This window comes from Ogataea angusta (assembly GCF_019207475.1).
Source record: "Ogataea angusta isolate 61-244 chromosome Unknown 61-244_NODE_3_length_881311_cov_93.026150, whole genome shotgun sequence".
Lineage (NCBI taxonomy): Eukaryota > Fungi > Ascomycota > Pichiomycetes > Pichiales > Pichiaceae > Ogataea > Ogataea angusta.
Window position 1 is genome coordinate 120,534 of NW_025065217.1, and position 25,176 is coordinate 145,709.

The following is a 25,176-nucleotide window of genomic DNA, read 5'->3' on the forward strand; positions in this document are numbered from 1 at the left end:
AATTAGATTAGATGCAATAAATTAAATTAAATACTCAAATAATTATTTCATGTCTCTCAATTTTAACGACGTTCCCGTGCAAAATCTGGAGCAGCTGCGGCCGCGTCTCACACAGCTCACGCATTCCCTTCGCAAGCTTGAGGACAGCATGGCGGCGAGCGCGACGCTGCCCAACTGGTCGAACCTTCAGAACCAGTACAACGTGATCCTGTCGCAGCTGACATCCTTCAGCCGGACAATGGACCTCAACAAAGACGTTCTCAAACACACCAACGTGTATCCGAACACAGAGTTCGATACAACACAGTTCGAGGGTCTTCTGACCACTCTCTTGCGCAAAAAACACCTGCCCGAGGTGGCAGAGTGGATAGAGAACAACATGGCCGACGTCTCGCGCGAGGGCCTGACCAAGGACGACCTGGTCGCCGCGGAGTACCTGAGACTGTCGGAGGAGCTGCTGGGCGAGTTTTCGTTCGAGGACGACACGCCGCTCGAGGGATCCGACAAGCCAGAGACGCCCGGCGTAGACGTGTATAAGTACATGTTTGGCGGCGGTGCCAAATAGCGAGCGACGATACAACTAGTGCGACACCCTGCGTTTTTTCGCGTAGACGATGCGGGCCCGTTTGCGGTCCAATTCCTCCCGCAGCCGTTTGAAAGAGCTGCCGTAGTTAATTCCTCCGTGCACCAGGTCCTGTTTGAGCAGCGACTTGCAGTACTCCTCGTTCCAGCGGGGGTCGTCTGCTGCGAGCGGGAACTCGTCCCACCGGATCGCAAACGACGTGGCAAAGCTGTTGTAGTGTTTTTTATTTTTCACCCGCTCGCTGCACAGGTCCTTGGTCATCACATGGATGTGCAAGTTAGCCATTGACGGGACCGAATGGCAGCACACCTGGATGTAGTCTGCTATTTCGCCACCAGGAACGGTATAGTGCTGCGGCCAGTTGGCTACCACCATTTCGCGCGCCTTGTCGATGTATTTCTCCATTTTTTTCCGGAACTCGTCGTCTGCAAAGGCCTCCTGAGGCCTCTCGAGAGTTTTCTCTACGGGAATCACGAGATAGTGCACCAGACTCTTGGGATACAGGTCCTTGATGATAAGTGCGTTGTCGTCGTGGAAGAGCAGCCCCGGACACGAGCCCGGGCTCTTGATGTAGCGGGCAAACTCGTACTTGAACGACATGGTAGCTAAAAAAAACCGTAGCCGTTTAAAATATTTTGTCTGCTATGTACATTAAAGTTTAGACAAAATGCTGGTGAACAGCTCCCACGTGCCAAACATGATCATGCTGTTCGGCACCGTCCGCATCAGATGCGGCGTCAGGCCGCCGTACATCGACGCCAGACCCTCCTCTTTGATGACCAGCTTGAAACACTGGATCAAACCCGTGTATTTTGGCCGGCCGTCCTGCGACGGCGCCTGTCTAAGCCGAGTTCTCACAACCTCGTGCGGATACGTGATCAGACTGGCCACGAACTTGGCCACGCCTGCAGACCCGGACCGCGCAAACCAGTCCATCATCTCGCTCGGTTGCTTGCCCTCCTTCTGCAACCGCTCGGACCGACGGTGAATGACCGACTTCATCTGCTCGTACAGCACCCATTGGAGCGTGCTCTCTGCAGAGCCCAGATACGACGCCGTCAGTCCTCTGTACAGAGCAAAGACCCCTTCGTGCTTGACGATCTTCACCAGACAGTCAAACGAGTTTTTATACGTCTTTGTAGTGGCGCGGTCGAGCTGTAGACGGGTCTTGACGAGCCAGATCGGGTTGGTGGCCGTGCTGGTCACAAACCCGGCGCTGATGCCGGCCAGAAGATGCACGAGCGAGCTTTCCTCGCCTTGGAACGCAACAGAGTTCTTGATTAGGTCTTTCGAGTAGCCGTACGTGAAGAAGTTAATCGACCGGGCGGGTATCACGCCCACGAGGTTCGGCCCCAGTCCTTTAAAAAGCGCTCGAGGTCCTTCGACCGTGTAAACGTTGCGTAGAATCATTAGGGTTTCCTTGAAATGCAGCGCTGCGCCGCTCAGCATGCCGCCGTTGCGCAGACCGCTCTTGTACGCGTCGCGGTAAACGCTGGACTGCAGCCTGGTCTTGACAACATCGAAGGGAGAGGTGAAGACTGCACCACACATGCCCCCCAGGCCGCCAGCAACAAAATGGACCCACGGCCTGACCTCCCGGGGCTGTGCTGAGAGCTCGGGCGCCTCCTTGCGGACGGACGACGTCTCATCGCTCGCAAAGTACGGTACACTCTCCTCAATCTCCTTCTCTAATCGCTCGATGCTGTTATTCATTATAAAAATTTATTTTTCAGCACAGCCAAGCTAATATAGGAGAAATTTCTCTGGTGACATGTCACAAGCACAGTCGGTTACAGTTCAGTCATTCTTCACTCTACTAATCCATTACTCACTAAATGTAGGTCTCGTAGGCAATTGGAGCAAGGTTGGTTGGGACACCAGAAACGACCTTGGATGGTCTTGGTGGAGCTGGCTGTCTCTTGAGCAACACTGGCTCGCCAGAAGCCTTGGCAGCGGCCCTCTTAGCGGCGTTCTCCTTGACTCTGTTCAGGAACTCCTGTCTGCACTTGGAGTGCTTGACGTGCTCGATTCTGACGTTCAATCTTTTCTCAATGTATCTGTTTCCAACAACCTTGTAGACAATCACACCAACGGAGCTCTTGGTCACGTTGAAGACAATACCGGTCTTTCCGTGGTAGTATTTGTATGGCATACCCTGCTGGATGGATCCGTTGACCTTGATGTCGACGATGTCTCCGACCTTGTAGGTCTTGAGGTACACGGACATAGGCAGCGCTCCGTGCTGCTTGAAGTCACGACTGAATGCGTAACGAGTTCTGGATCTCAAACCATGACTGCGTGTTAGTGTTGGGGGGATCTGGCGTGCTGAAGCCCCAGACAAGGCGCTGGCCACTTACCTTTTACCCATCTTGAATTAATTATAGAGTGATAATTGAATACGGATTTAAAATTTTTCATATCAAACCCGGTGCAGGGATGTGATTAATCAAGCGCCCCGAGCCCGGCGCAAGATCACGTGGTCTTAATCTCGCGAGCATAGATCACCAGCGGGCACAAACCGCACTGACCCTACTACTCTGCTTCCTGCTAATCTGTATTTTCCAATTATCTACTTACTCGTCGTCTTCCTCTCCCTCCTCGGCGTCACCACCAGCAGAAGCCTGAGACTTTCTCTTGTTTCTTCCTGGTCTTCCTCCACCGTATGGAGAAGTTGGAGCGAAGTCAATGTGCTTTTGGGAGTCCAGTCTGACCATGAAGGATGGGATGTTCACGATCTGCTTTCCAACAGCAATGTGTCTCTGGGTGATCAAGACTCTAGCGTGGTGAATGGACTTGGCAAGACCAAGCTTGAAAACTTGGGTCTGCAGTCTTCTCTCAAGGAAGTCCTCAATCTTCAAGGACAGAACGTAATCCAACTTCATCTTGTCTTCTGGCAAGATACCGACTCTGACCAGTCTTCTGATCAAGGCGTTACCCTCGAACAATCTCTTCTCGTCCTTCTCGTCTCTGGTAAGCAAGTCTCTGGCAGCTCTTCTGATCTTGGACAATTGGAAACCAATTCTGTAGATCTCGTGCTTGTTCTTCAGACCGTATTCACCGGCGAGTTTAAGTTCGGCATCCAATCTGGCGGACTCGTATGGTCTCTTTGGGACCGAGTAGGTCTTGGAGTGGGTTCTTGGAGCTCCTACGGGTGTTAGAGAATCGAGAAACAGGGATTTACGCTACTTCAAATACAACATTGAGAGCCCGCCCAGAGGGCCAGGTTCTTGCACTGAAGTGTCGGGGGTTCAGTGCAAGTTTCTCATGGAGTGTTTGAAAGAGCTGAGGTCCCGAAACCTCGACTGGAAAACGTCCAGTCATGTTTCTGATACTTACTTGGCATGGTGTTGGATGAAGAAATATTTTCGTGAAAAATTATTTTAAAAAGGTGCGACGTGCAAACCAGGACATCACGTGGAAGTCACGTGACACAAACCCAAAAACCACAGCTACAGCTCCTGTGCCTGCTACACTGCTCCCTGCGCTCCCGCTCCTGGTAATCGCCACTTATCTATTCAACCTACGTATGCGTTGTCCCCGTCTAGGCCGTTCTCTGTCTCTTGTTCGCCTGCTCCTCGCTCACGTCCGCGTGGTAGTCCTTGATGATGGAATCCACGTCCTCGATGTTCAGCGGCCTCACGTCTCCCATGAGCTTGATTTTGGTGGTAACCTCTTTGATCTGGTCGTCCGACAGTTTCAGGTTCAGCTGTTCCACGCGGCTCTTGATAGCGTTCCATCCGGTCAGTCTGTTGGCAAAGTGGATGTATCTCGAGAGGCCGAAATCTTCAGGGTTCAGGATCTCGTACGTGGATGGATTGGCCAGAATGGCCTTGGCGTGGATACCGGCCTTGTGGGTGAATGCGCAGAATCCGGTAATTGGGTTGTTGAACGGAATATTCACCTGCACAATGTCTGCCACCAAGTTTTCGAGGTCTCTAATTTTTTTCAGCTGGTATTTGGACTTGACGTAGTCTGGGTCGGCAACAATCATTCTGGCCATAAATCCACCCAGCGGCACAATTCCGTTTCTCTCTCCAATACCCAGCACACACGTGTCGATGTACTTGGCTCCGGCCTCGAGGGCGGTGTAGGCGTTGGCAATGGCGCAACCGGTGTCGTTGTGGAAATGGGTCTCGATGTCGCAAGAAACAACCGACTTGATCGTTCTGATAAGCTCGTAGACTTGTCTAGGGTTGGCACCGCCCACGGTGTCGGCAATACCAATTCTATTCACGCCGAGCTTGTCGACCGTGCTGTAGATATTGAGCAGATCCACAATGTCAGATCTGAACGAATCTTCGGTACTGAACCGCACCTCAACGCCCTTGGACTTGACAAACTCGATCACCTCGATGGCGGACTTGGTGATGTACGACATGTCTTTACCGTGGGAGTGCTGTCTCAAAAAACTGGAGGTTCCAATGAAGATATTCACTCCGTCCACCCCGGTCTCCACGGCCACCTTGGCGTCGTGCATGTGGCATCTGATGTGCGTGAGAACCTTGGATGTCTTCAGACCGAGCTTGCAGATGGCCTCGACCTCCTCGCGCGCCTGCTCGGACGCCACGGGCGACGTCAATTCGATGTAGTCCACACCGAACTCGTCCAATGCTTTGGCGATTTTCAATTTCATGTCTAAGGTGAAAAATGCGTTCGCAAACTGCTCTCCCTCTCTCAGGGTGCTGTCGATAATCTGGAATTTGGACACATTCGAAAGATAATCGCTGGGATTAGGTCCGTACGGGTTAGTTTGTGCCATGTTGGTGAAGAAAAATGCGCAACGATAGCTGTTAAATTTAAAAAATTTTCGCCGATATGTGACTAAATCTGAAAAATGGTCATCAAGTGCGGAACCGGCGAGGAATTTTTTTTGCGCGCACTAAATTTTCCTAATTCTGCCACAGAAATGACTTTGTGGACCCATCCTGCGTCTAGCCGGTAGACAGTAGCACACAGTGGTGTCGATGTGCGCAACAGCGTTCCTTGATTCAGCTTCTACATTGGGTATGTACCACCATGATAGTAAACAGGACGTGAGTAAGTCGTTTGGTCTAGTGGTTACGACGTCCCCTTCACACGGGGAAGGTCACGAGTTCGAACCTCGTATCGACTACATCGCCATATTTTTTTAAATATATTTTTTAATGATCCGTGGTAGCGCGGCATCCTCAAGTCTCTAATTTTGCCAGTTATGTCTCTCGCGTTTCGTCTAATCCTTCAATCCCTTAAGGTTCGTATATAATGCGCGGGTCAGGTTTTTGCAGAGTGTCGTCTCGTCCACTTGGTCCTGGAAGCTGATCAGATTGCTTACCAAAAACGAGTCCAATCGACACATAGGGAAAGTATCTGGGATCCTGTTGAGCAAACTGACAAACTTGTCCATTTTCGCAGCAATGTTGGCCTCGTCGTCAACATCCTGAAAAACGTTGTTGTTGTTCAGAAATCGCTCTATCAACTCCGGACGCTCCAGCTGCAAATATTTCTCGAATATCAGCATTTGCAAAGACTCGGTTCTTGAGATAGTCGACGACGTAGATGGCGGACTCTTGCTGCCGTCTGATTGTGAGTCTGCTGGGAGTTTTAATGTGCGAGCAAAATTCTCGCATGCTTCGTAATCCTCCAAGTTAAGAAAAACGGCCACCACTTTTTCATGCTGTGCCTGTTTGTAGTATATGGCTGCCTCCAAAAGGAGATAAAGTCCTTCGTATGCTCCGATTAGTTCGAGGCACTGCTCAGCCACGTTCTTGCGATCCAGTATCGACATGGTGTCTTTGCTTATTTGCAGCAAATAGCGATATATTTGATCGTGCATTTTTATAGTTTGAGAGTGCTCCCTTGCCGACTCCAGCTCTAAGAACTCGTAGAACTGGAGCTTTGGAAGTGGTAGTGATGTGTATTTTTCCAGAGTCTGTTGCATACCGTCCATTTGTATAAGCTCTCTGAGCAGTGACAGAATCAAGTCTCCCGTGAATTGTTTTTCTCCCTTGACCGTCACCATATAATGCAAATACGCTCTTCTGTGCTGTTTCGACAACATTTGCAATATCTTGACGTCCTTGAAACTATGATCTTTCAGCTCAGGATGCATAAACAGCTGAAGCCCGTATTCAGGGTATTTTTCGAGCAGCCACTTGCCATGCGTTTCAATCAAGGGCTCGTCGCAAGTGAGCAGATATTGAACCATATATTTCAAAGGGTCTTTTTCCTGGAATTTGGGGTCTGCAAGTTCCCCCTCCAGTAGCTTTCTCCAGTAATAGAGCGTCTGGCTTTTGTCCTCAAGCTTCTCATAAAATTTTGCAAGATAGTAGTAGTTTTTTGTCTCAAGCAGCATCTCAATAATTTCGTTCTTGCTGTACTTGACGTTATTCAGCTGTGCCAGAAATTCAGGCGACTCCAAATTCTGTCTGGCCAAGTTGAGCTCTATGGTTTTCAAAAGATCGCCATCTTTTGCCTCTAATATACAAGTGGACAAATACAATTGAAGAAATTCCTTGGCTCGAGCGCTGGTGCTGTATTTGTTCCTAATGTCCTCCAGTTCGTCAGCCAGTCCCCTAAAAATCCAAACCGAGCCAAAGATCTCGCTTTTCGGGATACCCAGCGCGTACAGCAGCAGGCGTGGGTCGAGTTTGTCGACGTTGCTGGCCCATATATCGTAGCACTGGTCGAAGATCTCATATTTGAGGCCCAGAAGAGCCAACAGATGGAGAATAAACAGTTTCTCGACCTCGTTGCAAACGTCTGGGTTTCTGTACTCGTCGAATATCTCGTCGAATATCTCCAAACAATTGTCCGTGCTGGCAGACTGGTATACCTGCAATAATCGCAAAGCCTTGGCTTGAAGCTTGATTAATCGGATACTTTTCCCGTCTCTATCGTACACCAAAATGCTCGACATGGTGCCGTAATGCTGATCGGATTCCTCTGCAATTTTTTGCACCTCTTCTGCTGTGGATTGATATATTACTGGTGTCCGTTCCAGTAGCGACTTGAGGCCATCGTCATCGGACTTGAACAGATGACTAACCTTTGTGACCTCCACTTCAGATTCAAAGTCTAGCGTCTGCACAAGTCGTTGATCGTGAAGCGAGTAAATCTTGAGCGACTTGCCAAAGGCACCAATCAGGTACGGATAATCAACCTCCAGAGAGCTGGGGTACTCTGGCCAGGTAAAAGTGCCTCTGGAGATCTCCCCGGAGATATTGACCACCATTCCCATACAAGGACCGTCAGACGACCCGCAGGCCATCAGGAACTCATTCGTTCCAAGAGCCAGTATCAGCGGGCAGGACTCTTGGGAAGGAAAAAGTGGAATTTTCTGTCCTTGAACCAAATCAATCAAATCGTAGCTCGTCTGTGAGCCCACGGCAACATACTTCGATCGCCTGACACCACGCAGAGTGCCTGGGTAATTGAGATCCCTAGCAAGCTTGATGCTGTCGTCGAATATGCGAATTAATCGGACGCTCTTGCTGGTAAAAACCGTAACGTCAGTATAAACGTGCCAATCTATATTGTTCACGCTTCCAATGTAATTTTCCTCTTTGGCGTCCAGTCTCCTATCATCCAGATCTATGCACACGTCATTGACATCCTTGATTTTTCCTATGTTGGCTGGGGACAGCTCCGGAAGAATATATGCCTGAATGGTTCCTCCACTCAGTACGAGCACCTTCGCTACCTGTGGAAGAAGCAGAATTTTATCTATTGGCTTGTTCTTACTGCTGAATTGCTGTCTTGAGACCGCCATGTATCCTGTCTCGTCGTCGATCCAAAACATATGGATCAGTTCTCCGAGACTCGTCCCAACATACAAATTGAGATCGTACGTCTCAATCGCCGATATCTGGGCAGGCTCCGGCGCGATGTCCTCATTGGTCAACGGCACATCATGAACTATATCCGTTAATGAGTACGGTGAAGACGGCGGCGTTGTCATTCAATGGCTCGCAGGAATTGCGCATGAAATTGCAAAGAGCGATAAATTGATAAATTAAATATTAAATCTATTTTTCAGTTTATTATTTATCCAAACAGCTTGAGGTCGGACTTTAATATAGCTTCTCCCTCCTCAGGCTCAAGTTCCTCAGCCTCTTCTCCCATATCTATTTTTCTGCCCAGCAACGATGCGAAGAACTCATCGATCTGGTCGTCGTTCCATGCCCACTCGCTCCTCTTTGGAACTTCAAACTGTTGCAACGGCTCCTGCACAGTGTACTTCAGTTTGCGGCCCTTTGTAGCCTTGCGGTCGTAGTTCTTGTGTATTCTGTTCGAGCTCATTGTCACAATCGCAGCAGACGAGGCCGCTTTGTCAGAAATCTTTTTATCCACCATGTCGTTCAGCAAAACTCTGTAGAAATCGTCGTCGTCGAATAGAATTGGCTCTTGGTCTTTTTCCATGCCCAACGGAGTCACACCGCGGCGATTCAGCTTCGTTCTCTTCACCAATCTCTCCATATCCTGAAGATTGCTCTGGACTTGAGAATATGCGTCTTGGTTGATGGTCTGGAACTTGCCGGATTGAAGAGCAGACGAGCCGGATGCGGCCTGCACTTTTGCAGACCACTTCACCAAAACATTCTTTTTGAACGGTTCCAAAACGGAATCAAACTCGCTAGTCTCTTCGTACAGCGAAGCCAGTGATCTCTTTTTGGTGCTGGCAGCAGGAGGCTCAATTTTGTCTTTAGCATATAGTTTTCTGCGCACATTAATCGTCTTTTCCAAAAGCTCGAAGACCTTTTCCTGCACTTTTTCAACCTCTTTCTTTTCCTTCTTGGATAGCGAATCGTATATTTCTGTGTTTAGTGGTAGTTGATTGGCAGACACAATGGCTTTTTGTAGTTTGATCCGACTGTCCAAAATAAGATCAAATATTCGATGCTGGCTCAGAATAGCGTATCCCTTGATAGCATCGCTCTTGGCGGTAGCAGATAGCCTCGAGATGATTTGCTTTTTTTCTTCTGCCAGCAGCTGTGATATTCTCTCCCGCTTGTATGAGTCGCCCACCGACGATGCGTCGGAATCGTTGTGTCCGCTCTCCTGCTCGCTCTCACCCTCCTCGCTTTCCTCACTATTATCGCTTCCCTCTTCAACTTCACTATCAGTCACATCTGCTAAGATATCAGAATCGTTAGACTCTGCCTCCTCAGATTCGCTGCCCTCACTTCTGGCTTCGTCCTCGTCGTATAGATCACCACGACTCACCTTCTTTCCCTTGTAATTCTCGCCCACTTCCACTCCTCTTAATCTGCTGCGGTTCTGAACGTAGTGTTCGCGGGACACCTCATCGTCGCTTCCTTCAGACGAGCTATTTGGCTCGTTTTCAATGTCCACGTCCTTGAATACGGGCTTTGAAAGCTCCTTGGCGATCTCCTCGGCCACTGTCCTACTCTTTCTAGCCATGCCTGACACTTAAATAATTTTTTTAAGACAATAATTAAATTTTTTTCCCAAGATCTTCGCACGACCTTCCCCAGATTACATACGCAGCTTCTTCATATCATCAGCCAAACCTTTGAACGCAGACGGGTCGCCTCCGTTGCTGTCCTTCTTGCGGCGAAGAGCGAGCTTGCTCCGAGACACACTGTCGGCAGCACGCTGTATTTTCTCGAGCTCTTTGTCCTTTTTCACAATCTTCCTGCCACCTTTCTCCAATGTATAATTATCCAGGAAATCGTCCACCAAAGCAGCCAGATCTTGACGCTCGTTCTCAAATGCAAATGGCTCGTACTCTTCTTCCTCCTCCTGTTCGTACCGCTCCTTCATCACGTCAAATTTATCGTCGATGATGGTCATCTGCTCTGTCCGGCACAGAGCAGACGAAGACATGGAATACGACGAGGTGTCTGTCTTCGCACCTTTGCGACGTTTCTCTTTTTTCTTTGAGCTCTTGCTCTTCATTGCTGTGGCCCCAAGATCGGGCAGACTGCCGACTTCGTCTTCCTCATCTTCCTCGTCAAACTCGTCGTCACTGTCCCAGTCGTTGGCCACTTTGCCGCGAGTCTGCGCTTTTTTGAACCGGCTAAAATCTTTCTCCCAGTCGAAGTTTTCGGCCTCGCCGTTGGAGTCGTAGTCGCCGTACTCATCCTCGTAATTGTCCATATCCCACTCGTCATACTCCTCGTAATCCGAATCCTTCACTATTTCAGGCTTTCCGCCCAGCAGTGTGCCAAAAACGTCCACGTTATCCTCGTCCTGGTCGGGATCTATGTATGCCTCGTCCTCTAAGGCCTCCAGAACTTCTCGAAGATCAGGATTCATATCAGGCTTGAAACCAGCGATGTCGTCCTGGATGTTCTGCTGACGCTGGTAATCGTACTTGACTGTCTCCTTGGACGGCAGAAGCTCTGCAGGCAGCTCCACCTTCTGTGGTTTGTCCTCTCTAGCTATGAATATTCCCGTCTTGTCCTCACCAATAGGCTTCAGGTGCTGCATATAGTCGTACTGAGAGTCGTCGTACGTGATTCCATACAGGGCTGCCTCTCCCTCATTTTTCCTGATGTCTCCTTGGGCTATTTTTGAATCTAGCTCTTTTTGGAGGTCCTGCTTCGTCTCCAGTCGCTCTCTGGCATTTCTTTTCCTCTTCTCAATCGGCACAAGCACACGCTCTCCAGCCTCTTCGTTGTAATAAAGCGGATCCTCGTGCGCACGGTGCAAGAGCGCATAGCTCTGTGCCGTCTTTTTATCAATCCACCTCTTGGACATGCTGAAAAAAGAGTTATTTGGATAGATAAATTTTTTTACGCCGCACAGCGACTCGGAGACGCGACGTTTATTTATTTTATCCGATCTTAAATAAGTCAGTTCCCAAGCAGAGCATGCAAATCAAACTAAACAGCTGCTACGCCATCTATTCGTGGCACTGGGACATCCCCGAGGACGAGGTCTGCGGTATCTGCCGTGTATCCTTTGACGGGACGTGCACAACCTGCAAATATCCAGGAGACGAATGCCCACTAGGTAAGTACAAAAGGCCCATTTAGTTCGCTAACGCTCAGTCATTGGAGAGTGCCAACACGCTTTCCACATGCACTGCATCTGGAAGTGGCTGGAGACAGAGACCGCCAAAGGGCTGTGTCCAATGTGCAGACAGCCGTTCACCATGGACAAGGACAAGGACGTCAACAAGGGCGTCAGTTTGCCGGAAACGAGCCGATTTGCCGCGGCATCAAACGAGGGCTTCCTCGCAGACATGCTAGAACCGCAGCCTACAGACGCGATGTCGGTCCAGGACCTCTCTGGAGGAGACTAGAAGAGGGTGATTTGATGCGGATCTGGGTCTTTTTCGGTGCACGGATGTGGCGTAGATTTTTCGAAATCTGTTTTTTCCACCATGACTGATCAGAAGAAGTTCACCATCGTGGTGAAGGTGGGGTCCTCGTCGATCGTCGACGAGGTCACCCACGAGCCACGGATTGCCAATGTGTCGATGATTGTGGAGACGCTGGTTGCTCTTAGACGACAGGGCCATCGTATCGTGCTGGTTTCGTCCGGAGCCATCGCTATAGGGCTTCATCGCATGGGCGTCGACAAAAAGCCAAAGCGTCTGTCTGCCGTGCAAGCCCTTGCCGCATTGGGACAGGGAAAGCTCCAGTCCTTGTGGGACAGCATGTTTAGCTACCAGAATCAGAAGACTGCGCAGATCTTGCTCACCCGAAACGACATTACGGATTTTTCCCAGTTCAGAAACGCTGAGAACACCCTGATCGAACTGCTGGACATGGGCGTTGTCCCCATTGTTAACGAGAATGACACTGTTTCTACGCAGGAGATCAAATTCGGAGACAACGATACGCTTTCTGCCATCACTGCTGGAATGTGCAACGCGGACTTCCTTTTCCTGCTCACCGACGTCGACTGTCTCTACACTGAAAATCCGCGTCTGAACCCGAACGCAAAACCGGTCGTTTTGGTGAAGAACATGAACAGTCTGGAGGTGAACACCAAGTCGTCGGGATCGAGCATCGGCACTGGGGGAATGGAAACCAAGCTGATTGCCGCGGACCTGGCCACTAACGCGGGCGTCACGACTGTGATTTGCAATTCGCAGCGGCCGCATGACATGATACGGATTGCCAACTATATCTGTGAGATGGACGCTCAGCTCAGAGAGTCTGCGGAGATCATTTCTGCAGAGTCGCACGAGCAGTTCCAGATCACGAATGAACGCGAGTTCTCTCAATTGCAACACCACAAAATCCCGCTGCACACGCGGTTCATTGGCCAGCCAAGGAACGCCGTCAGAAACAAGGAGTTCTGGCTGCTGCACGGTCTCAAGCCTGCCGGGGCTCTGATCATCGATCCTGGCTGCTACGAGGCCATTACGCGTCGGAACCGGGCCGGGCTGCTGCCTGTGGGGGTCATTGGTGTTGAAGGTGAGTTTGGGCAGCTTGAGTGTGTGGATATCAGGGTTGGAATCAGAGACAGCGCGACCGGCAAGTGGGACAGGTCCAAAAACACCGTTAGCGTGGGACGCGGACGTTGCAACTACTCGTCGTACGAAATTGACAAAATCAAAGGCCTGCATACGCACGAGATCCCGTCGGCCATTGAGTACTTTGACTCTGAGTACGTTGTCCACCGCCACAACCTGGCCTTCCCGCTCCACAAGAACTCGGAACTTGAGCTGCTTATGCGGCAGTCGAGCATTTAGCACAGCCGTACAAAATTTTTTTGATGAAAACTAATCTCATCATACACCATGAGCTTACCGGTGAACATACAGTCGGCCCCGCAAGGTAGAGATACCGATTCCGAGGATTCGGTTAGACTTTCGGAGCAGCTCAGAAACTTCGGGTCGAAGCCGGGGCCCAATGAGGGCCAGAACCTAGTGTCATCGACAGTGTTTGAAGACGGCAATTTTTCTGCCAAGTACATCAGCCAGGACACGAAGCGGGAGCTCAGCAGCTTGACGTCGCAGGAGGACCCGGACACGACCGTTTCGAACCCCGTAACGATAACTGGCGGGTTTCGCGAGCTGCATCCCGTCACCACACCCATTGGCAGTGTGGGGCCTCGTAATAGAAGACCCAGCATGCTTTCGAACCTGATGGCCAGTACGTACTCCGACAAGCTGCGGTCCTCTGTACGCGGCAGCGCCTCGCCTATACCACAGGCGGTCGAGGTTGTGGAAAGACATTTAAACCATTCTCCTGTTCGCGACGCCAACTCGCCGGCTGGCACCCATTTCGACTCGCTCAAACGCCAGGGCGGAGACATCACTAGAGACATATACAACTGGGTGAGCGACCAGAAGTCCTCTGGCACGCCTTTACGGAAAGTCGCCAGTTCCGGTTCGCTGCAGTCCACGGGAACGTCGTCAGAGCTTCGAATGCCAGGAGCGTTTCGCCGGGAGTTCGTTGCGCACAGAGCTTCCGATGCCGATGGCGAAACGCCTTCTGCTGCCGATCTAGTTAGCCACCACTCTCGAAGACGACGCGTAAGGCGGCCGAAGGCCAGTTTTGTGACGCGCAATTTTATCGAGTTCCTGTCTCTATACGGCCATTTCGCAGGTGAAAATTTGGAGGAGGAGACGGGAGACGAGCAAGAGTTGGAGCAGAGCGATATTAGTGACATAAGCGATGCCAGCGACTTGGAGGAGGGAGACGAAACAGCAGATGAGGCCGACTTGTTGCTGTCGTCGTCTATTTCCCCAGGCCCCACATACAGAAGCGACAGGCGTGCGAGGTCGTCCAATATCTCTGTGGGCGACCCCAACAGAACGCGAACAAGACGCAGAATCGCCGCTAAGCCTCGTGTTCGCAGCTCTTCGCACAAGACGTCAAACCAGAAAGCCTTTTTGCTTCTGCTCAAAGCGTTTGTTGGAACCGGAGTGGTGTTTCTGCCGAAATCGTTTTCGAACGGAGGTCTTCTATTTTGCAATGTGATGATTATGGCCTTTTCCATTATTTCCTACTACTGCTTCATGACCCTGATCTGGTGTACCGAGCGCAGTCGAGTGTCTGGTTACGGTGATCTGGGTCTCAAGCTGTTTGGACCAAAGCTTCAATTCTTGATTCTGCTGTCGCTGGCATTGTCGCAGCTTGGCTTTTCGAGCAGCTATGTTGTGTTCGTTGCCGAGAATTTCAGGGTGGTTGTCAATACTTTTTTCTCGAGCGACTACGGTGTTGGTCTGTTCGTGGTTGTCCAACTGCTTATCTTCCTTCCGCTTTCACTGACGAGAAACATCAGCAAGCTCAGTTTGATTGCCTTGATTGCCGACGCATTCATTTTGCTGGGATTGATCTACATTTACTCCTGTTCCGGGGCACATTTACTGGTCAACGGCATTTCGCCAAAGGTGTCTCTTTTCCAGCCAAACACATGGACCTTGTTCATGGGAACTGCGGTGTTTGCGTACGAAGGTATAGGGCTCCTGATTCCGATCAAGGAGTCTATGAAACATCCGGAGCAGTTCCAGAAACTGCTTATTTTGGTGATGGTGGTGGTCACCGTCATTTTCGTGACCTTGTCGACGATATCGTATCTGAGTTATGGAGACGACGTAAAGATGGTGATCCTGATGAACTTCCCGCAGACCAACTTTGCGCTCATCATTCAGATATGCTATGCTCTTGCCATTCTGCTGTCGACTCCCTTGCAACTGTTCCCGGCTATCAAAATTTTTGAATCGTACCTTTTCCACCGAGATAGAGCTACATGGAGAAAAAAAATAAGAAAGGACTCGGAAAACAAGATGCGGAGCGAGACACAGCAGCTGTTTTCGGGTATGCCAGTTTACGACTCGACGTCGCGCGATCTGCGCCAGCTTATCCAGAGCATGCCGGAGGACGCGGTGGACGACCAGGGCGTGATGTCTGGAAAAAGCGATTCCATCATCAAATGGCTCAAAAACGTGGTGCGCGTGTTTATTGTCTTGGCCATGTGTGCGATCGGATACTTGGGCTCAAGCGATCTCAACCGCTTTGTGTCACTCATAGGAAGTTTCACGTGTATTCCTCTGATTTACATCTACCCACCCCTGCTCTATATTAGCAGCTTTGAGGAGCTGAGATGGAGCTCAAAGCTGGCAAACGGTCTGGTGCTGATTATTGGCCTGGTGATGATGGTGTATACGAGCTACCAAACGATCTCGTCGTGGGGTAAATAAAGCATTAAGGTTGCATATAATCAAAGTTTCTCTATAAACGTCACTCGTCTTCTTCCTGTTTGGCCAGCTCCATAACCTTTGGCCAGTTCGTGCGCGCTAAAAGTACAACCTCTACCAACGTGAGCAGAAACACAGCCATGCTGAGTCCAATCCACAGGCCACGCACTTGCCAATTGAGCCTGAACGCCAGAATGTATGCGAGAGGACAGCCGAAGATGTAGTATGAGCACAGACTGAAAACCGAGCCAACGTCTTGGCGCCGCTGGCTTCTCAGCAGCCCCTGACAGGTGACGTTGACCATATCATAGCACTGCGTGAAGAAAAGCACAGGCAGTATCTTGTAGCACTCTGCTGCAACAACCGAGTCATCCGTGAAAACCCTGGTGATTGGCCTCATAGCGATCAAGAGAAAAATGCAGACGCTGACTCCCAAAACAAATGTGGCCTTGATGCACATCTTGGTCGACTTTCGGGCAAACTCAAGGTTGCCTGCCCCAACAAATGACCCGATTCTGGTGGATATGGAGCAGCTTAAGGCAAACGGGACCTGGAAGATAAGAGACCCGACGGCCGCACAGATCGACTGGGATGCGAGGGCCGTTTCCCCAAAATATGCGGCGGCCAGCGCCATGACTTCAAACGCAAAATATTCTGCCTCCACAGAAACCAGTGAAAACAGGGCCAAATATATCTGGCCGTACAATCCAGTGCACATCGCTTTGTAGCTGAATCCTCCCCAGCATTTGCTGCCGTCAATTAGGACCGCGTAAGCTATTAGGAGCACCGCCATCAGCCAGAACGACAAGACTACCACCACCGGTGCTCCGACGTATCCCCAGCCAAAAGTGAACACAAACACATAGGTCAAAACCAGACTCAGGGGAGATACTATCAGAAGCACGTATGTGGAGGCATGGAATATTTTCTGGGCCTGTAAGTACCGTTTCCCGAGCTCGAAAACCAAAAGACCTGGGATACCGAACGTGACGATCCGCAGATAGGTCTGGGCAAGAGACGCCAGCTCAGGATCCGGCTGAAGGGCATTCAGCACTTTGCCGCTGAACCAGCAGAGAACAACCATCGGAACCAGCAAGATGGTGTTCACGGCGAGGTTTTTCTGCACCACCTCGCCAACCATAGCATAGTTGCCTGCTCCGTAAGCATGTGGAGCAAACGAGTCCACGGCGGTGACTGCGCCCTGTATAACACCCAGATACGTGATGTTCATGTACATTGTGGCCAGACTCGCCGCACCCAGAGCCTGTGCCGAGATACGGCTGACAACCAACAACGGGCTCACACTAAGGAAGTATTGCAGGAAGAATGCGACGATAAGCGGCATGCTGTCTTTCCATATCAGTTTGAGCTCAGTGAGATACTCAAATCTGGTGGGGGAATGTTCTTGCGGGCCCTCACTTTCTATAGCCCCGTAATCTGGGACTTTGCGTGTAGCCTCCATTAAAAAATATTGTGAATAATAAATAATTTGGCCGGAGATTTATTTTTCACCAAATTCTCTTATCAACCATTTCGAATCTGACAACGGAATCGAGCCGCTCTTTTTTAGTCGACCTCAATTCTTCGAGCGAGGGCGGCACCTTTTCATGGGAGTCGTACAGCTGGGTCCGTTGGCCCCTGACGTCTGTTAATGTTACGTTTGGGTCGCCTTTCACGAAATCCTGTTTTGCAGGCTTCGCACGAAGTATACGGTTAGACCAGCGGAGTAGGCCGAGCGATAGGACCAGACGAACGACTGTGAGCAGGGAAAAAATAAGGATGGACAAGAGCAGGCCCGTAATGCTGAATGACTCGGTGGTCTCGTTGTATATGAATCGTTTCATCCACGGATACACGCACATCTTGATGAACACGATCGCGAGGGTGAACACAGGCAGTCCGGTTCTCCTGATCAGCACTTCAGGATACTCGTCCAACGCTGTCAGGTTGGACCGGAAGCTGCCAACGTAGTCGCTCGCAAACACTCTGGTATACTTGTTGTAGATGGCAGGCTTTATCCTGTTGAACTTGGTGATGTAGGCGTGCTTGAGCCAGTCCACGAGCAGTTCTGAGCCAATCACGGTGAACATTGGGCCCATCAGCAGGCCGATCCAGTTGTTGAGGGTGGTAGAGAACGTCACGTGGCTGTACCAGGAGTTTGGTCTCAGGTTATCGAATAGTGCGGTGGCCGACGTGTTTGCGTAAAGCTGGTACAGGTTCCGTGAGGAGATAATAAATAGCATCACCAGCATCTGGAATCTTTCGTTCAGGTCTGCGCACGAGACCTGGAACAGACCTTCTCTTTCGGATCTCTTGAAAACGGAGCTTTTCAGCTCAGCAAACTGGTTGGACAGAATTAGCGTGAGAAGGGCATTGGAGTAGGAGTTGATGGCGACGTTGAGGGCCATCACCTGGTACGCCAAAACGTAGGAGTGTAGGGTCAAATAGCAGATACTCACTGCACTCACCACAAGGAACTTGGAGAGCGTATTTCGGGACGTGGCGATAGGTATGAAGTACACCACCTTGATGATGTCTTGGCCAATTGCACTCAGTAGCTTGTCGGCAATTTCCAGAACGCCCACCATGAAGTAGAGCTTGACTGCCGTTCCGGCGCGGATGTTGTGGTACATCTTGCTGGAGTCCAAATTGCGTAGGAGCACCAGACTGGACAGGATAAGCACCATGGAGACAAAATCGTTTTTCGTCCGGTCCGAACGCAGCGTCAGGCTGTTTTTGTTTGTGAAGCACGATCTGGCCAAATGGTACGCATGGAGCGCAAATCGCAGGGGTACCACAGTTATCTGTTTGAGGAACACAATCACGCAGTAGATCAGTCCGAAACACATGAAGTTTTCCAGAAACACAGGCAGCTTTACGAAGTTCAAAAGCAGTTCCGAGTTCACGGCCGCGTCCTCTCCATCGGGCGTTTTTGTCTTGTCTGTCTGGTCGTCTTTGTATATATTCAACTCCGTGAGCAGCAGTCGCCATAGGGTGAAGCTGGACGGTTTATGGAACTCTATTCCGCTCCCCAGCTGAGTCTCGCATGTCTGTTGTTGACGGTCGTCTACAGACGGTGGCTTGGCGCTTGGGGAGCTCCCAAGTCGTCTTCTCATGGACAAGAAAATGATCTAAAAAAATATTAGGGATTTCAGCCAGGATTTTAGGTCAGGGCAGAGAAGAGAAGTACAGTGCTCGAAATCGGATACGATCAATTTGACTGCTTTTGGAGCCTCCAACCGCGTTCCGACTCGCCAACATCCCTGTAAACAGCCAGCTCTCTACAATTGTGACCGCAGCACATCACTAGATTAATTACTCTAGTGACAACTTTTTCTCCAACACATTCATGCCCTCAGTGAACACGCTGGAGCCGATTTTGGCTCCGTACGAGGGCAAGGACCTGCTCGTTCCCAAAGAGGCAAACATGTTGACGTACCAGCTGATAGAGAGACTGATGGAGCACTCGTGCGACAAGGCCACCCTGAAATTGCTGGCCCGGTACTTATCAAAACAAAGCTACGAGGAACTAGTCACAGAAAGAATTATCAACCATTACTGCGGGTATCCGCTGTGCGATTTCCGAGATCCAGGCCGGATCAAGGAGATGCAGATCAACAAGCTGGTATCGCAACTCAGGCTGCCTCGATCTTACAACCACAAGTACTGCTGCAAAAAACATTACCAGTGCTCGGAATTCTACAAGCAGCAGCTCGGCACTGACGCTCTGTTTGCCCGCACAAAGCTCGACCTCCCCCGCTTCCACCCTAAGGCGCCCGAGTCCTCGATTATCCTGCTCGACGACATCTTCGATCCCGAGGGCAAGGCGAATCCGGACGATATCATGCTTCTGTTGCGGGAAATGAGTATCAGTGACCCGCATTTAGAGACCGACAACCTGATCGATCAGTTCAACAACATTGTGATCCGTGAAAAGAACATTGAATAACGATTAATGACATGAACTATTATTACTCTATACCCAATTTAGACAGCCGTGTTGGCGACCTAAACCCGTGCTCCCGCAACAGTTTCCCAAGCGACCCGTCGACACAGTCCGTGAACGGGCCCATCTGCTCAAGGACCATGACCTGGCGCATTCTGGCCAGGTTCTTGCCGCTCTTGAGCCACATCTCGTCGAACTCGGGCCTCAGCTTCTCGAAATAAACATGGTGCATCTTGTTGTGCCAGAACGTTTTCTCCTCAACCTCTTTTCCGCGGCTCGCTAGCTCGCGCTTGTAGCTGTTGATCGGCTGAAGCCAGTCGTTCGCATCCTTGCCCGTGACCAAGTTCTCCCACTCCTGTTCTTTTTCAAGCCAGAACATCCACTCTCTTTCCCAGTTTCTCATCTGGTTGAGCTCATCTATGTACTGCTGATGGCTCTTTCGCTGTAGAAATACTCCCCGTCTCCCTGTTACATGGATATTCTCGTTCCAGGGAGTGCTGATCACCGACAGTCTGTTCATTGTGCCTGTCACGGACTTTACGCGAGCCGTTGACGGCCTCGAATATTTTTCTGCCAGACGTCGGACAGCTTTTTCTGCCCGTTCGTACAACATCCTAGACTTTAGCACACTGTCGACGTACTTTGGGTCCAGCTCGGCCTTCCGAGGGAGCGTGTGCGATTTTTGGCGTCTTTCTATGTACAGCTTCATCCAACTAGCGAGTTGACGACGCTGTCTTTTCTCTTCTGGATCCACCTTGGGAGCCTCGGCCTCAGCGATATGCTGCAGAACGGCAAGGCTGGACCGGGCGCTTCTGTTGTGCTGCAGTCGGCCGATGATCTCCCGAAAACAGGCCTGGTCGCCATTGCTGAGACCACGGAGCTTTTCGTTGTATTTAATGGCTTCGTCCAGTGCACTCTGTATTTGAAAAGCGTTCTCTAGTCTGGCTCTCCCTCGAAACAACTGTTGTAGCTTGGCCATCCATTTGAGCTTTAGTGTATCATTGAGGTTCCGGCACCGGAGAGTGTTTCGTAGTACAAGCCTGTAGAGCGAGAACACCGCTTTGCGGTGCTCTGTGTTGGCTGATATAGGAAGCATCTAATTTTTCAGTATTATTTTGTCTGGATTTTAAATATGCACGGGAGGCTAGAATAGAATGTGGGTGGTAGGAGCCCAGCCAAGATATAGAAGGCCACGGATCAGTCAGTTGCTAGGTTCGTGGGGAGTTGCATCCAGTCTAAAACGTAAACCCTATTAGTTCTGTATTCCTCCATTCCACGAACGATGTGTGGATCACAAACCCAAAACCTCCAACATCCGGCAACATGTCCGAGCGGTTAAGGAGAAAGATTAGAAATCTTTTGCGATTTTCGCGCGCAGGTTCGAGTCCTGCTGTTGTCGATTTTTTTGGATACACATACAACATGGATTCTTTTTTTTAAATTACATCCTCTAACTCATCTGTAGACAATCCACGTTCTCCCTGCATGTTCTCAGGTGCTTGGATGCTAGGAATAAATTCGAGCACAATGTAGACGATTCCGGCCAAAAGCACAAGCACCCCTGCCAGCACTCTGAAAACAGACCCGTGGAAGTTCAGGATCGCAATAAGCACATATATAAGCCCTCTTCCCAAGAAGGAGAAGAAAGACGATGCGTAGGCATACAGCTGAGGCGGATTCTTGAACTCCAAGTAGCCAACAACACCTCCAAGACCCAAAATGTATAGACCCTGGAAGAAATACGCAAAACCACTAAACAGCTCAGTGACACCGGTCATGACCTAATACGTTAGTCAAACGACCAAACCCACTTACCGAAATAGCGGCCACAGCCAAATTGACAATTTTAAAGACGGCGCCAAAGTCAGAACCCGTGTTTTCAAAATCGATGCCCTCCATTTCAGTTAAATTCTTGCTTATCTGTTATAAAAAAATGGAAGATGTTTTAATTTGTACCATTTAGAAGAGAAAGGGGTCTAGCTAACTAATAACTATAAATCATAAAGCAACGACAACATAACCTGAGATGGAAGGCACTTTTATACAGAAAACAGTTAGCAAACTTACTCATCATCTGGTTTTTCAGCAGCTTTCTCAGGAGCCGGCTCGTCTTGGCCAGCCTCAGACATGTCGGAGGTCCACAATGTCAAGTTGTCTCTCAGGAGTTGCATGATTAGAGTCGAGTCCTTGTAAGACTCTTCTGATAGTGTATCCAATTCGGCAATGGCGTCGTCGAAAGCTTGCTTGGCCAAATGGCAAGCTCTGTCTGGAGAGTTGAGAATCTCGTAGTAGAAAACGGAAAAGTTCAACGCCAGACCTAATCTGATTGGGTGGGTAGGTGGCAACTCGGTCACTGCAACCTCAGAAGCAGCCTTGTAGGCTTCCAACGAAAGGTCGGCAGCCTCTTTGCGCTTCTCTGTGACCGCGAACTCGGCCAAATATCTGTGGTAGTCACCTTTCATCTTGTAGTAGAACACCTTGGACTCGCCGCTCTGTGCGGTTGGGATTAAGTGTTGGGTCAACACTGTCAGAATGTCCTCACAGATATTCGAAAGTTCCTCCTCGATCTTGGCTCTATACTCTCTTATAAGAGAAACCTGGGTCTCGTTGCCCTTGGCCTCTTCCTTTTGCTCAATCGAAGACACGATTCTCCATGAGGCTCTTCTGGCACCGATCACGTTCTTGTAGGCGACAGACAACAGATTTCTTTCCTCAACGGATAATTCTTGGCCAGACGAGGCGACGGCCTTCATGTTCTCGACCATCTCCTCATATCTCTCGGCCTGTTCGGCCAATTTGGCTAGATAAACAGAATCTTCACGGGAAGCTGGCATTGCGAATCTGCAGATATTGTTAGTATTGGGGGGCTTCAACCTAATGCTTACAAGTCGGTAGCAATTAAAGTAGACAACGGGTATCCCTTTGATTTCCTCACTTGTTTTCACTTTTTTCCACCAAATACGTGTTAATCGGTTGTGAGCACCGTCGCTTAGCAATGGAAAAAAAAAACATCTCACCTAAATCGGGAACAACTCTACACCATAACAGTCATTTCGTTATGTTGCGTTTTCCACGACTCTGATAGGCTCTCCAGTGCGTTTCGTATCCGCAGACAATGTTCCCAAGACTCCAAACGACTACGTGTTTCGGTAGCGGCATGGAATTTGGGTGTCCCAAGTCGAAACCCGTACCTGAGTTCGACTTTGTCGTCTTCCGTGAGTTGGGTATTTCGATGGCGTCATTTCAGACAAATTGTCCATCCCCGGCGGATACTCGTGACCGAAGAGCTTCTCGTAACAGGAGAGACGTTTACTTCACCCCCTCATGACACGATCTTGACCATCTGAAACTAATCTCGTCCGCTGTGATTCTTATGATAACCGATTGCCACAATATGCTTCCGACTTGCACGATACGTTTTACCGATACTTACAAATATGACTGAGTATGACTTTATCAAAGGATGTTTTGCCACTTTTGATTAACACAAGAGCTGGTATAAGATTGACGATAGTATATTCGAAATATTATAAAGTAAATAAATCACAAAGGAGCCAGTACAAATTCCGGTTTGCAGGCGCCGCCTGGCGAGAGAGAGCCGCAGTAGAATTTCCATTCGCGCTGCTCCCCTCCATAAATGAAATGACCCCGTTACCCTGCCCCGTGCAAAGGTGCAAAAAGTTTCCTACGTATTTGGCCCTTTCATTGGGAAAAAAAAGGATATGTCTCCGTTAGCTTATCTATACTCTAATTACTGCTTTTCATTGGCTGACATTCCTTGATTTTAAGTCCAAATCTCTGGTCCTGCGTCAATTGCACAAGATCGTTCACGCTTTGTGCCACGTTCCCGGAAAGTTGGAATTTAGAGTGCACCCAGCTTGGTTTCGAGGTCGAAAGGCCACCACTCAGGCGTATCAGCTCATTGTTGTCTCCATTCAGAACAACGGTGGACTGTTCACGAGCAACAGGAATTTCCCTTGAAGCCTTCAGCAGCGATTTCAGCTTTAAAGAAGTGACACCCAGTCTGGGCAGAGGAAGCTCCAGGCCCGGCAAAACAGGGTTTTCGGCGTCGTATCCATTGACACCAGTGGAAGTTGAAGCGTTTAAGATAACCTGGAGCGGGACGAACCTGGCTCTCAGAATAGGCTTGGCGACAACAAGGTGTCTATTAACGAGCTCTACCAGCCCCAACCGAGCTGGCTTGATGTCCTGCTGGATGGATCTGAGCTGCTGGTCAATGTCTCCTGAAAGGTCAAATGGGAAGCCAGATGTCAAATGCGCGAGTTTGAAGGGGTAGACAGACAACTTGTTGTCAACGGTCGAGAGCAGTTTTCTTGAGGTTTTCAGTTTCAATTGGTGTGAAATGGCAACGTCTCGCACAAATACACTAGGTCTTGGCTTGAAAGCGTCATTGGAGTTATTGGAACCAGTCACATTGTCAACGGCTTGCAAAGTGATCAAGCCTGGTCCCTCAGTCTCCTGCAAAGGTGCCATCTTGATGTCGACCGTGTAAACTTCGCCAGGAGACACAACAAAGTCGTCGGTTGGAACTGCAGAAGAAGCTGTCACTCTGGCGCTCCTGGTCTTGTCGTATTTGGCAAGCTCTTGGCTGCCATTGTACTTTGGCGATTTTTTCAGAAGCTTGAGCTCTTGATCAGCCTCGGACCAGACAACACCTTTGAAATCTCTCTCAGCAACAATCCCTTCTGCCTGACCTGCCAAAAACCGCCTTATTCTTCTGACTTTGGAAGTTGGCACAACCACACAGTTGAAACTCTCGGCAATGGAGTCCACAATCTGTCTTATGGTGGATCCCCTGATCAGGCCCGAGCCATCAGCCAAAGACTGAGGAATCTTTTCTGGTGTCAAAGACAATGCAAGTAAAGCGATAACAGTCTCAGATGCAATATAGGAAGCACAGATTGCGTCTGCACTGGAGCCAAGCAATGGGCCCACAGAGACTCCCGGAGGGTATATCACCAGTGTGTGCGACAGGTTGGAGGTGTATCCATCAATGTGACAGCCGAGATTGATGGTGACAATATCTCCAGCTTTGAACTTGAAGTTTGTCTCATCGTCAACTTCAGGTGAGTATCCAACTACAACATCGTTCACGTCGATAGTGACCGGCTGAGCAATACCCTTTTCCCTGACTTGGTTTTTGTACGCGCTATCAAGCGCAACCTTCATGTGCGAGTCTCCAAGCAGACAAAGCTCGGCGATAGAATAAGGTTCATGCTTTCCAAGATGGTAAGAGTCGTTGATGAGCTCAGTCAAGTAAGCCAGACAAGTTTGAGTGATTTGGCCTGCCAGTCTATATTTATCCAGCACACTTGGGTTCAGCACGTTCTTCTTCTCAAGCAGGATGCTTTTATCGTTGTCCGAAACTGCTAACTCCATTGCTAAGGTCTTGAATTAAATCAAATTTATTTTCATAAAATTTTTTTTTATTCGCATACACGACGATCTGATAAGCGAGAACGGGGTAAGACAAAAACAACTTCAACATCAGGAAACCTCTGTAGGGGCACTCTCGTGGGCCAA

The 25,176-nt window shown here is 49.7% G+C and overlaps 20 protein-coding genes across 20 annotated transcripts; 6 read left to right on the plus strand and 14 right to left on the minus strand.

The window, feature by feature from the left end:
- Positions 1 to 49: 49 nt before the first annotated feature.
- On the plus strand, positions 50 to 565 carry KL928_001513 (uncharacterized protein; the record flags this gene model as incomplete). Its single annotated transcript, XM_043201887.1, has 1 exon — positions 50 to 565. One exon carries the CDS (start codon positions 50 to 52, stop codon positions 563 to 565), a length of 516 nt encoding a protein of 171 aa, XP_043060790.1.
- Positions 566 to 580: 15 nt separating this feature from the next.
- Positions 581 to 1,183, minus strand: KL928_001514 (uncharacterized protein; the record flags this gene model as incomplete). The annotated part of the gene is made up of 1 exon (XM_043201888.1): positions 581 to 1,183. One exon carries the CDS (start codon positions 1,181 to 1,183, stop codon positions 581 to 583), a length of 603 nt encoding a protein of 200 aa, XP_043060791.1.
- Positions 1,184 to 1,234: 51 nt separating this feature from the next.
- Positions 1,235 to 2,296, minus strand: KL928_001515 (uncharacterized protein; the record flags this gene model as incomplete). The annotated part of the gene is made up of 1 exon (XM_043201889.1): positions 1,235 to 2,296. The coding sequence occupies one exon, from the start codon at positions 2,294 to 2,296 to the stop codon at positions 1,235 to 1,237; it is 1,062 nt and encodes a 353-aa protein (XP_043060792.1).
- A 118-nt stretch (positions 2,297 to 2,414) lies between these two features.
- Positions 2,415 to 2,951, minus strand: KL928_001516 (uncharacterized protein; the record flags this gene model as incomplete). Its single annotated transcript, XM_043201890.1, has 2 exons — positions 2,415 to 2,877; positions 2,941 to 2,951. 2 exons carry the CDS (start codon positions 2,949 to 2,951, stop codon positions 2,415 to 2,417), a joined length of 474 nt encoding a protein of 157 aa, XP_043060793.1.
- A 205-nt stretch (positions 2,952 to 3,156) lies between these two features.
- Positions 3,157 to 3,904, minus strand: KL928_001517 (uncharacterized protein; the record flags this gene model as incomplete). Its single annotated transcript, XM_043201891.1, has 2 exons — positions 3,157 to 3,725; positions 3,817 to 3,904. 2 exons carry the CDS (start codon positions 3,902 to 3,904, stop codon positions 3,157 to 3,159), a joined length of 657 nt encoding a protein of 218 aa, XP_043060794.1.
- Positions 3,905 to 4,124: 220 nt separating this feature from the next.
- KL928_001518 (uncharacterized protein) lies at positions 4,125 to 5,342 on the minus strand (the record flags this gene model as incomplete). Its single annotated transcript, XM_043201892.1, has 1 exon — positions 4,125 to 5,342. The coding sequence occupies one exon, from the start codon at positions 5,340 to 5,342 to the stop codon at positions 4,125 to 4,127; it is 1,218 nt and encodes a 405-aa protein (XP_043060795.1).
- Positions 5,343 to 5,792: 450 nt separating this feature from the next.
- KL928_001519 (uncharacterized protein) lies at positions 5,793 to 8,519 on the minus strand (the record flags this gene model as incomplete). The annotated part of the gene is made up of 1 exon (XM_043201893.1): positions 5,793 to 8,519. The coding sequence occupies one exon, from the start codon at positions 8,517 to 8,519 to the stop codon at positions 5,793 to 5,795; it is 2,727 nt and encodes a 908-aa protein (XP_043060796.1).
- Positions 8,520 to 8,605: 86 nt separating this feature from the next.
- Positions 8,606 to 9,982, minus strand: KL928_001520 (uncharacterized protein; the record flags this gene model as incomplete). Its single annotated transcript, XM_043201895.1, has 1 exon — positions 8,606 to 9,982. One exon carries the CDS (start codon positions 9,980 to 9,982, stop codon positions 8,606 to 8,608), a length of 1,377 nt encoding a protein of 458 aa, XP_043060797.1.
- Positions 9,983 to 10,057: 75 nt separating this feature from the next.
- KL928_001521 (uncharacterized protein) lies at positions 10,058 to 11,284 on the minus strand (the record flags this gene model as incomplete). Its single annotated transcript, XM_043201896.1, has 1 exon — positions 10,058 to 11,284. One exon carries the CDS (start codon positions 11,282 to 11,284, stop codon positions 10,058 to 10,060), a length of 1,227 nt encoding a protein of 408 aa, XP_043060798.1.
- A 322-nt stretch (positions 11,285 to 11,606) lies between these two features.
- KL928_001522 (uncharacterized protein) lies at positions 11,607 to 11,831 on the plus strand (the record flags this gene model as incomplete). Its single annotated transcript, XM_043201897.1, has 1 exon — positions 11,607 to 11,831. One exon carries the CDS (start codon positions 11,607 to 11,609, stop codon positions 11,829 to 11,831), a length of 225 nt encoding a protein of 74 aa, XP_043060799.1.
- An 81-nt stretch (positions 11,832 to 11,912) lies between these two features.
- Positions 11,913 to 13,232, plus strand: KL928_001523 (uncharacterized protein; the record flags this gene model as incomplete). The annotated part of the gene is made up of 1 exon (XM_043201898.1): positions 11,913 to 13,232. The coding sequence occupies one exon, from the start codon at positions 11,913 to 11,915 to the stop codon at positions 13,230 to 13,232; it is 1,320 nt and encodes a 439-aa protein (XP_043060800.1).
- Positions 13,233 to 13,280: 48 nt separating this feature from the next.
- Positions 13,281 to 15,689, plus strand: KL928_001524 (uncharacterized protein; the record flags this gene model as incomplete). The annotated part of the gene is made up of 1 exon (XM_043201899.1): positions 13,281 to 15,689. One exon carries the CDS (start codon positions 13,281 to 13,283, stop codon positions 15,687 to 15,689), a length of 2,409 nt encoding a protein of 802 aa, XP_043060801.1.
- Positions 15,690 to 15,729: 40 nt separating this feature from the next.
- Positions 15,730 to 17,148, minus strand: KL928_001525 (uncharacterized protein; the record flags this gene model as incomplete). Its single annotated transcript, XM_043201900.1, has 1 exon — positions 15,730 to 17,148. One exon carries the CDS (start codon positions 17,146 to 17,148, stop codon positions 15,730 to 15,732), a length of 1,419 nt encoding a protein of 472 aa, XP_043060802.1.
- A 46-nt stretch (positions 17,149 to 17,194) lies between these two features.
- Positions 17,195 to 18,802, minus strand: KL928_001526 (uncharacterized protein; the record flags this gene model as incomplete). The annotated part of the gene is made up of 1 exon (XM_043201901.1): positions 17,195 to 18,802. The coding sequence occupies one exon, from the start codon at positions 18,800 to 18,802 to the stop codon at positions 17,195 to 17,197; it is 1,608 nt and encodes a 535-aa protein (XP_043060803.1).
- Positions 18,803 to 19,035: 233 nt separating this feature from the next.
- On the plus strand, positions 19,036 to 19,635 carry KL928_001527 (uncharacterized protein; the record flags this gene model as incomplete). The annotated part of the gene is made up of 1 exon (XM_043201902.1): positions 19,036 to 19,635. One exon carries the CDS (start codon positions 19,036 to 19,038, stop codon positions 19,633 to 19,635), a length of 600 nt encoding a protein of 199 aa, XP_043060804.1.
- A 22-nt stretch (positions 19,636 to 19,657) lies between these two features.
- Positions 19,658 to 20,728, minus strand: KL928_001528 (uncharacterized protein; the record flags this gene model as incomplete). The annotated part of the gene is made up of 1 exon (XM_043201903.1): positions 19,658 to 20,728. One exon carries the CDS (start codon positions 20,726 to 20,728, stop codon positions 19,658 to 19,660), a length of 1,071 nt encoding a protein of 356 aa, XP_043060805.1.
- A 340-nt stretch (positions 20,729 to 21,068) lies between these two features.
- Positions 21,069 to 21,410, minus strand: KL928_001529 (uncharacterized protein; the record flags this gene model as incomplete). The annotated part of the gene is made up of 1 exon (XM_043201904.1): positions 21,069 to 21,410. The coding sequence occupies one exon, from the start codon at positions 21,408 to 21,410 to the stop codon at positions 21,069 to 21,071; it is 342 nt and encodes a 113-aa protein (XP_043060806.1).
- A 285-nt stretch (positions 21,411 to 21,695) lies between these two features.
- KL928_001530 (uncharacterized protein) lies at positions 21,696 to 22,466 on the minus strand (the record flags this gene model as incomplete). Its single annotated transcript, XM_043201906.1, has 1 exon — positions 21,696 to 22,466. One exon carries the CDS (start codon positions 22,464 to 22,466, stop codon positions 21,696 to 21,698), a length of 771 nt encoding a protein of 256 aa, XP_043060807.1.
- A 281-nt stretch (positions 22,467 to 22,747) lies between these two features.
- KL928_001531 (uncharacterized protein) lies at positions 22,748 to 22,960 on the plus strand (the record flags this gene model as incomplete). The annotated part of the gene is made up of 1 exon (XM_043201907.1): positions 22,748 to 22,960. One exon carries the CDS (start codon positions 22,748 to 22,750, stop codon positions 22,958 to 22,960), a length of 213 nt encoding a protein of 70 aa, XP_043060808.1.
- Positions 22,961 to 23,379: 419 nt separating this feature from the next.
- KL928_001532 (uncharacterized protein) lies at positions 23,380 to 25,032 on the minus strand (the record flags this gene model as incomplete). The annotated part of the gene is made up of 1 exon (XM_043201908.1): positions 23,380 to 25,032. The coding sequence occupies one exon, from the start codon at positions 25,030 to 25,032 to the stop codon at positions 23,380 to 23,382; it is 1,653 nt and encodes a 550-aa protein (XP_043060809.1).
- Positions 25,033 to 25,176: the final 144 nt, after the last annotated feature.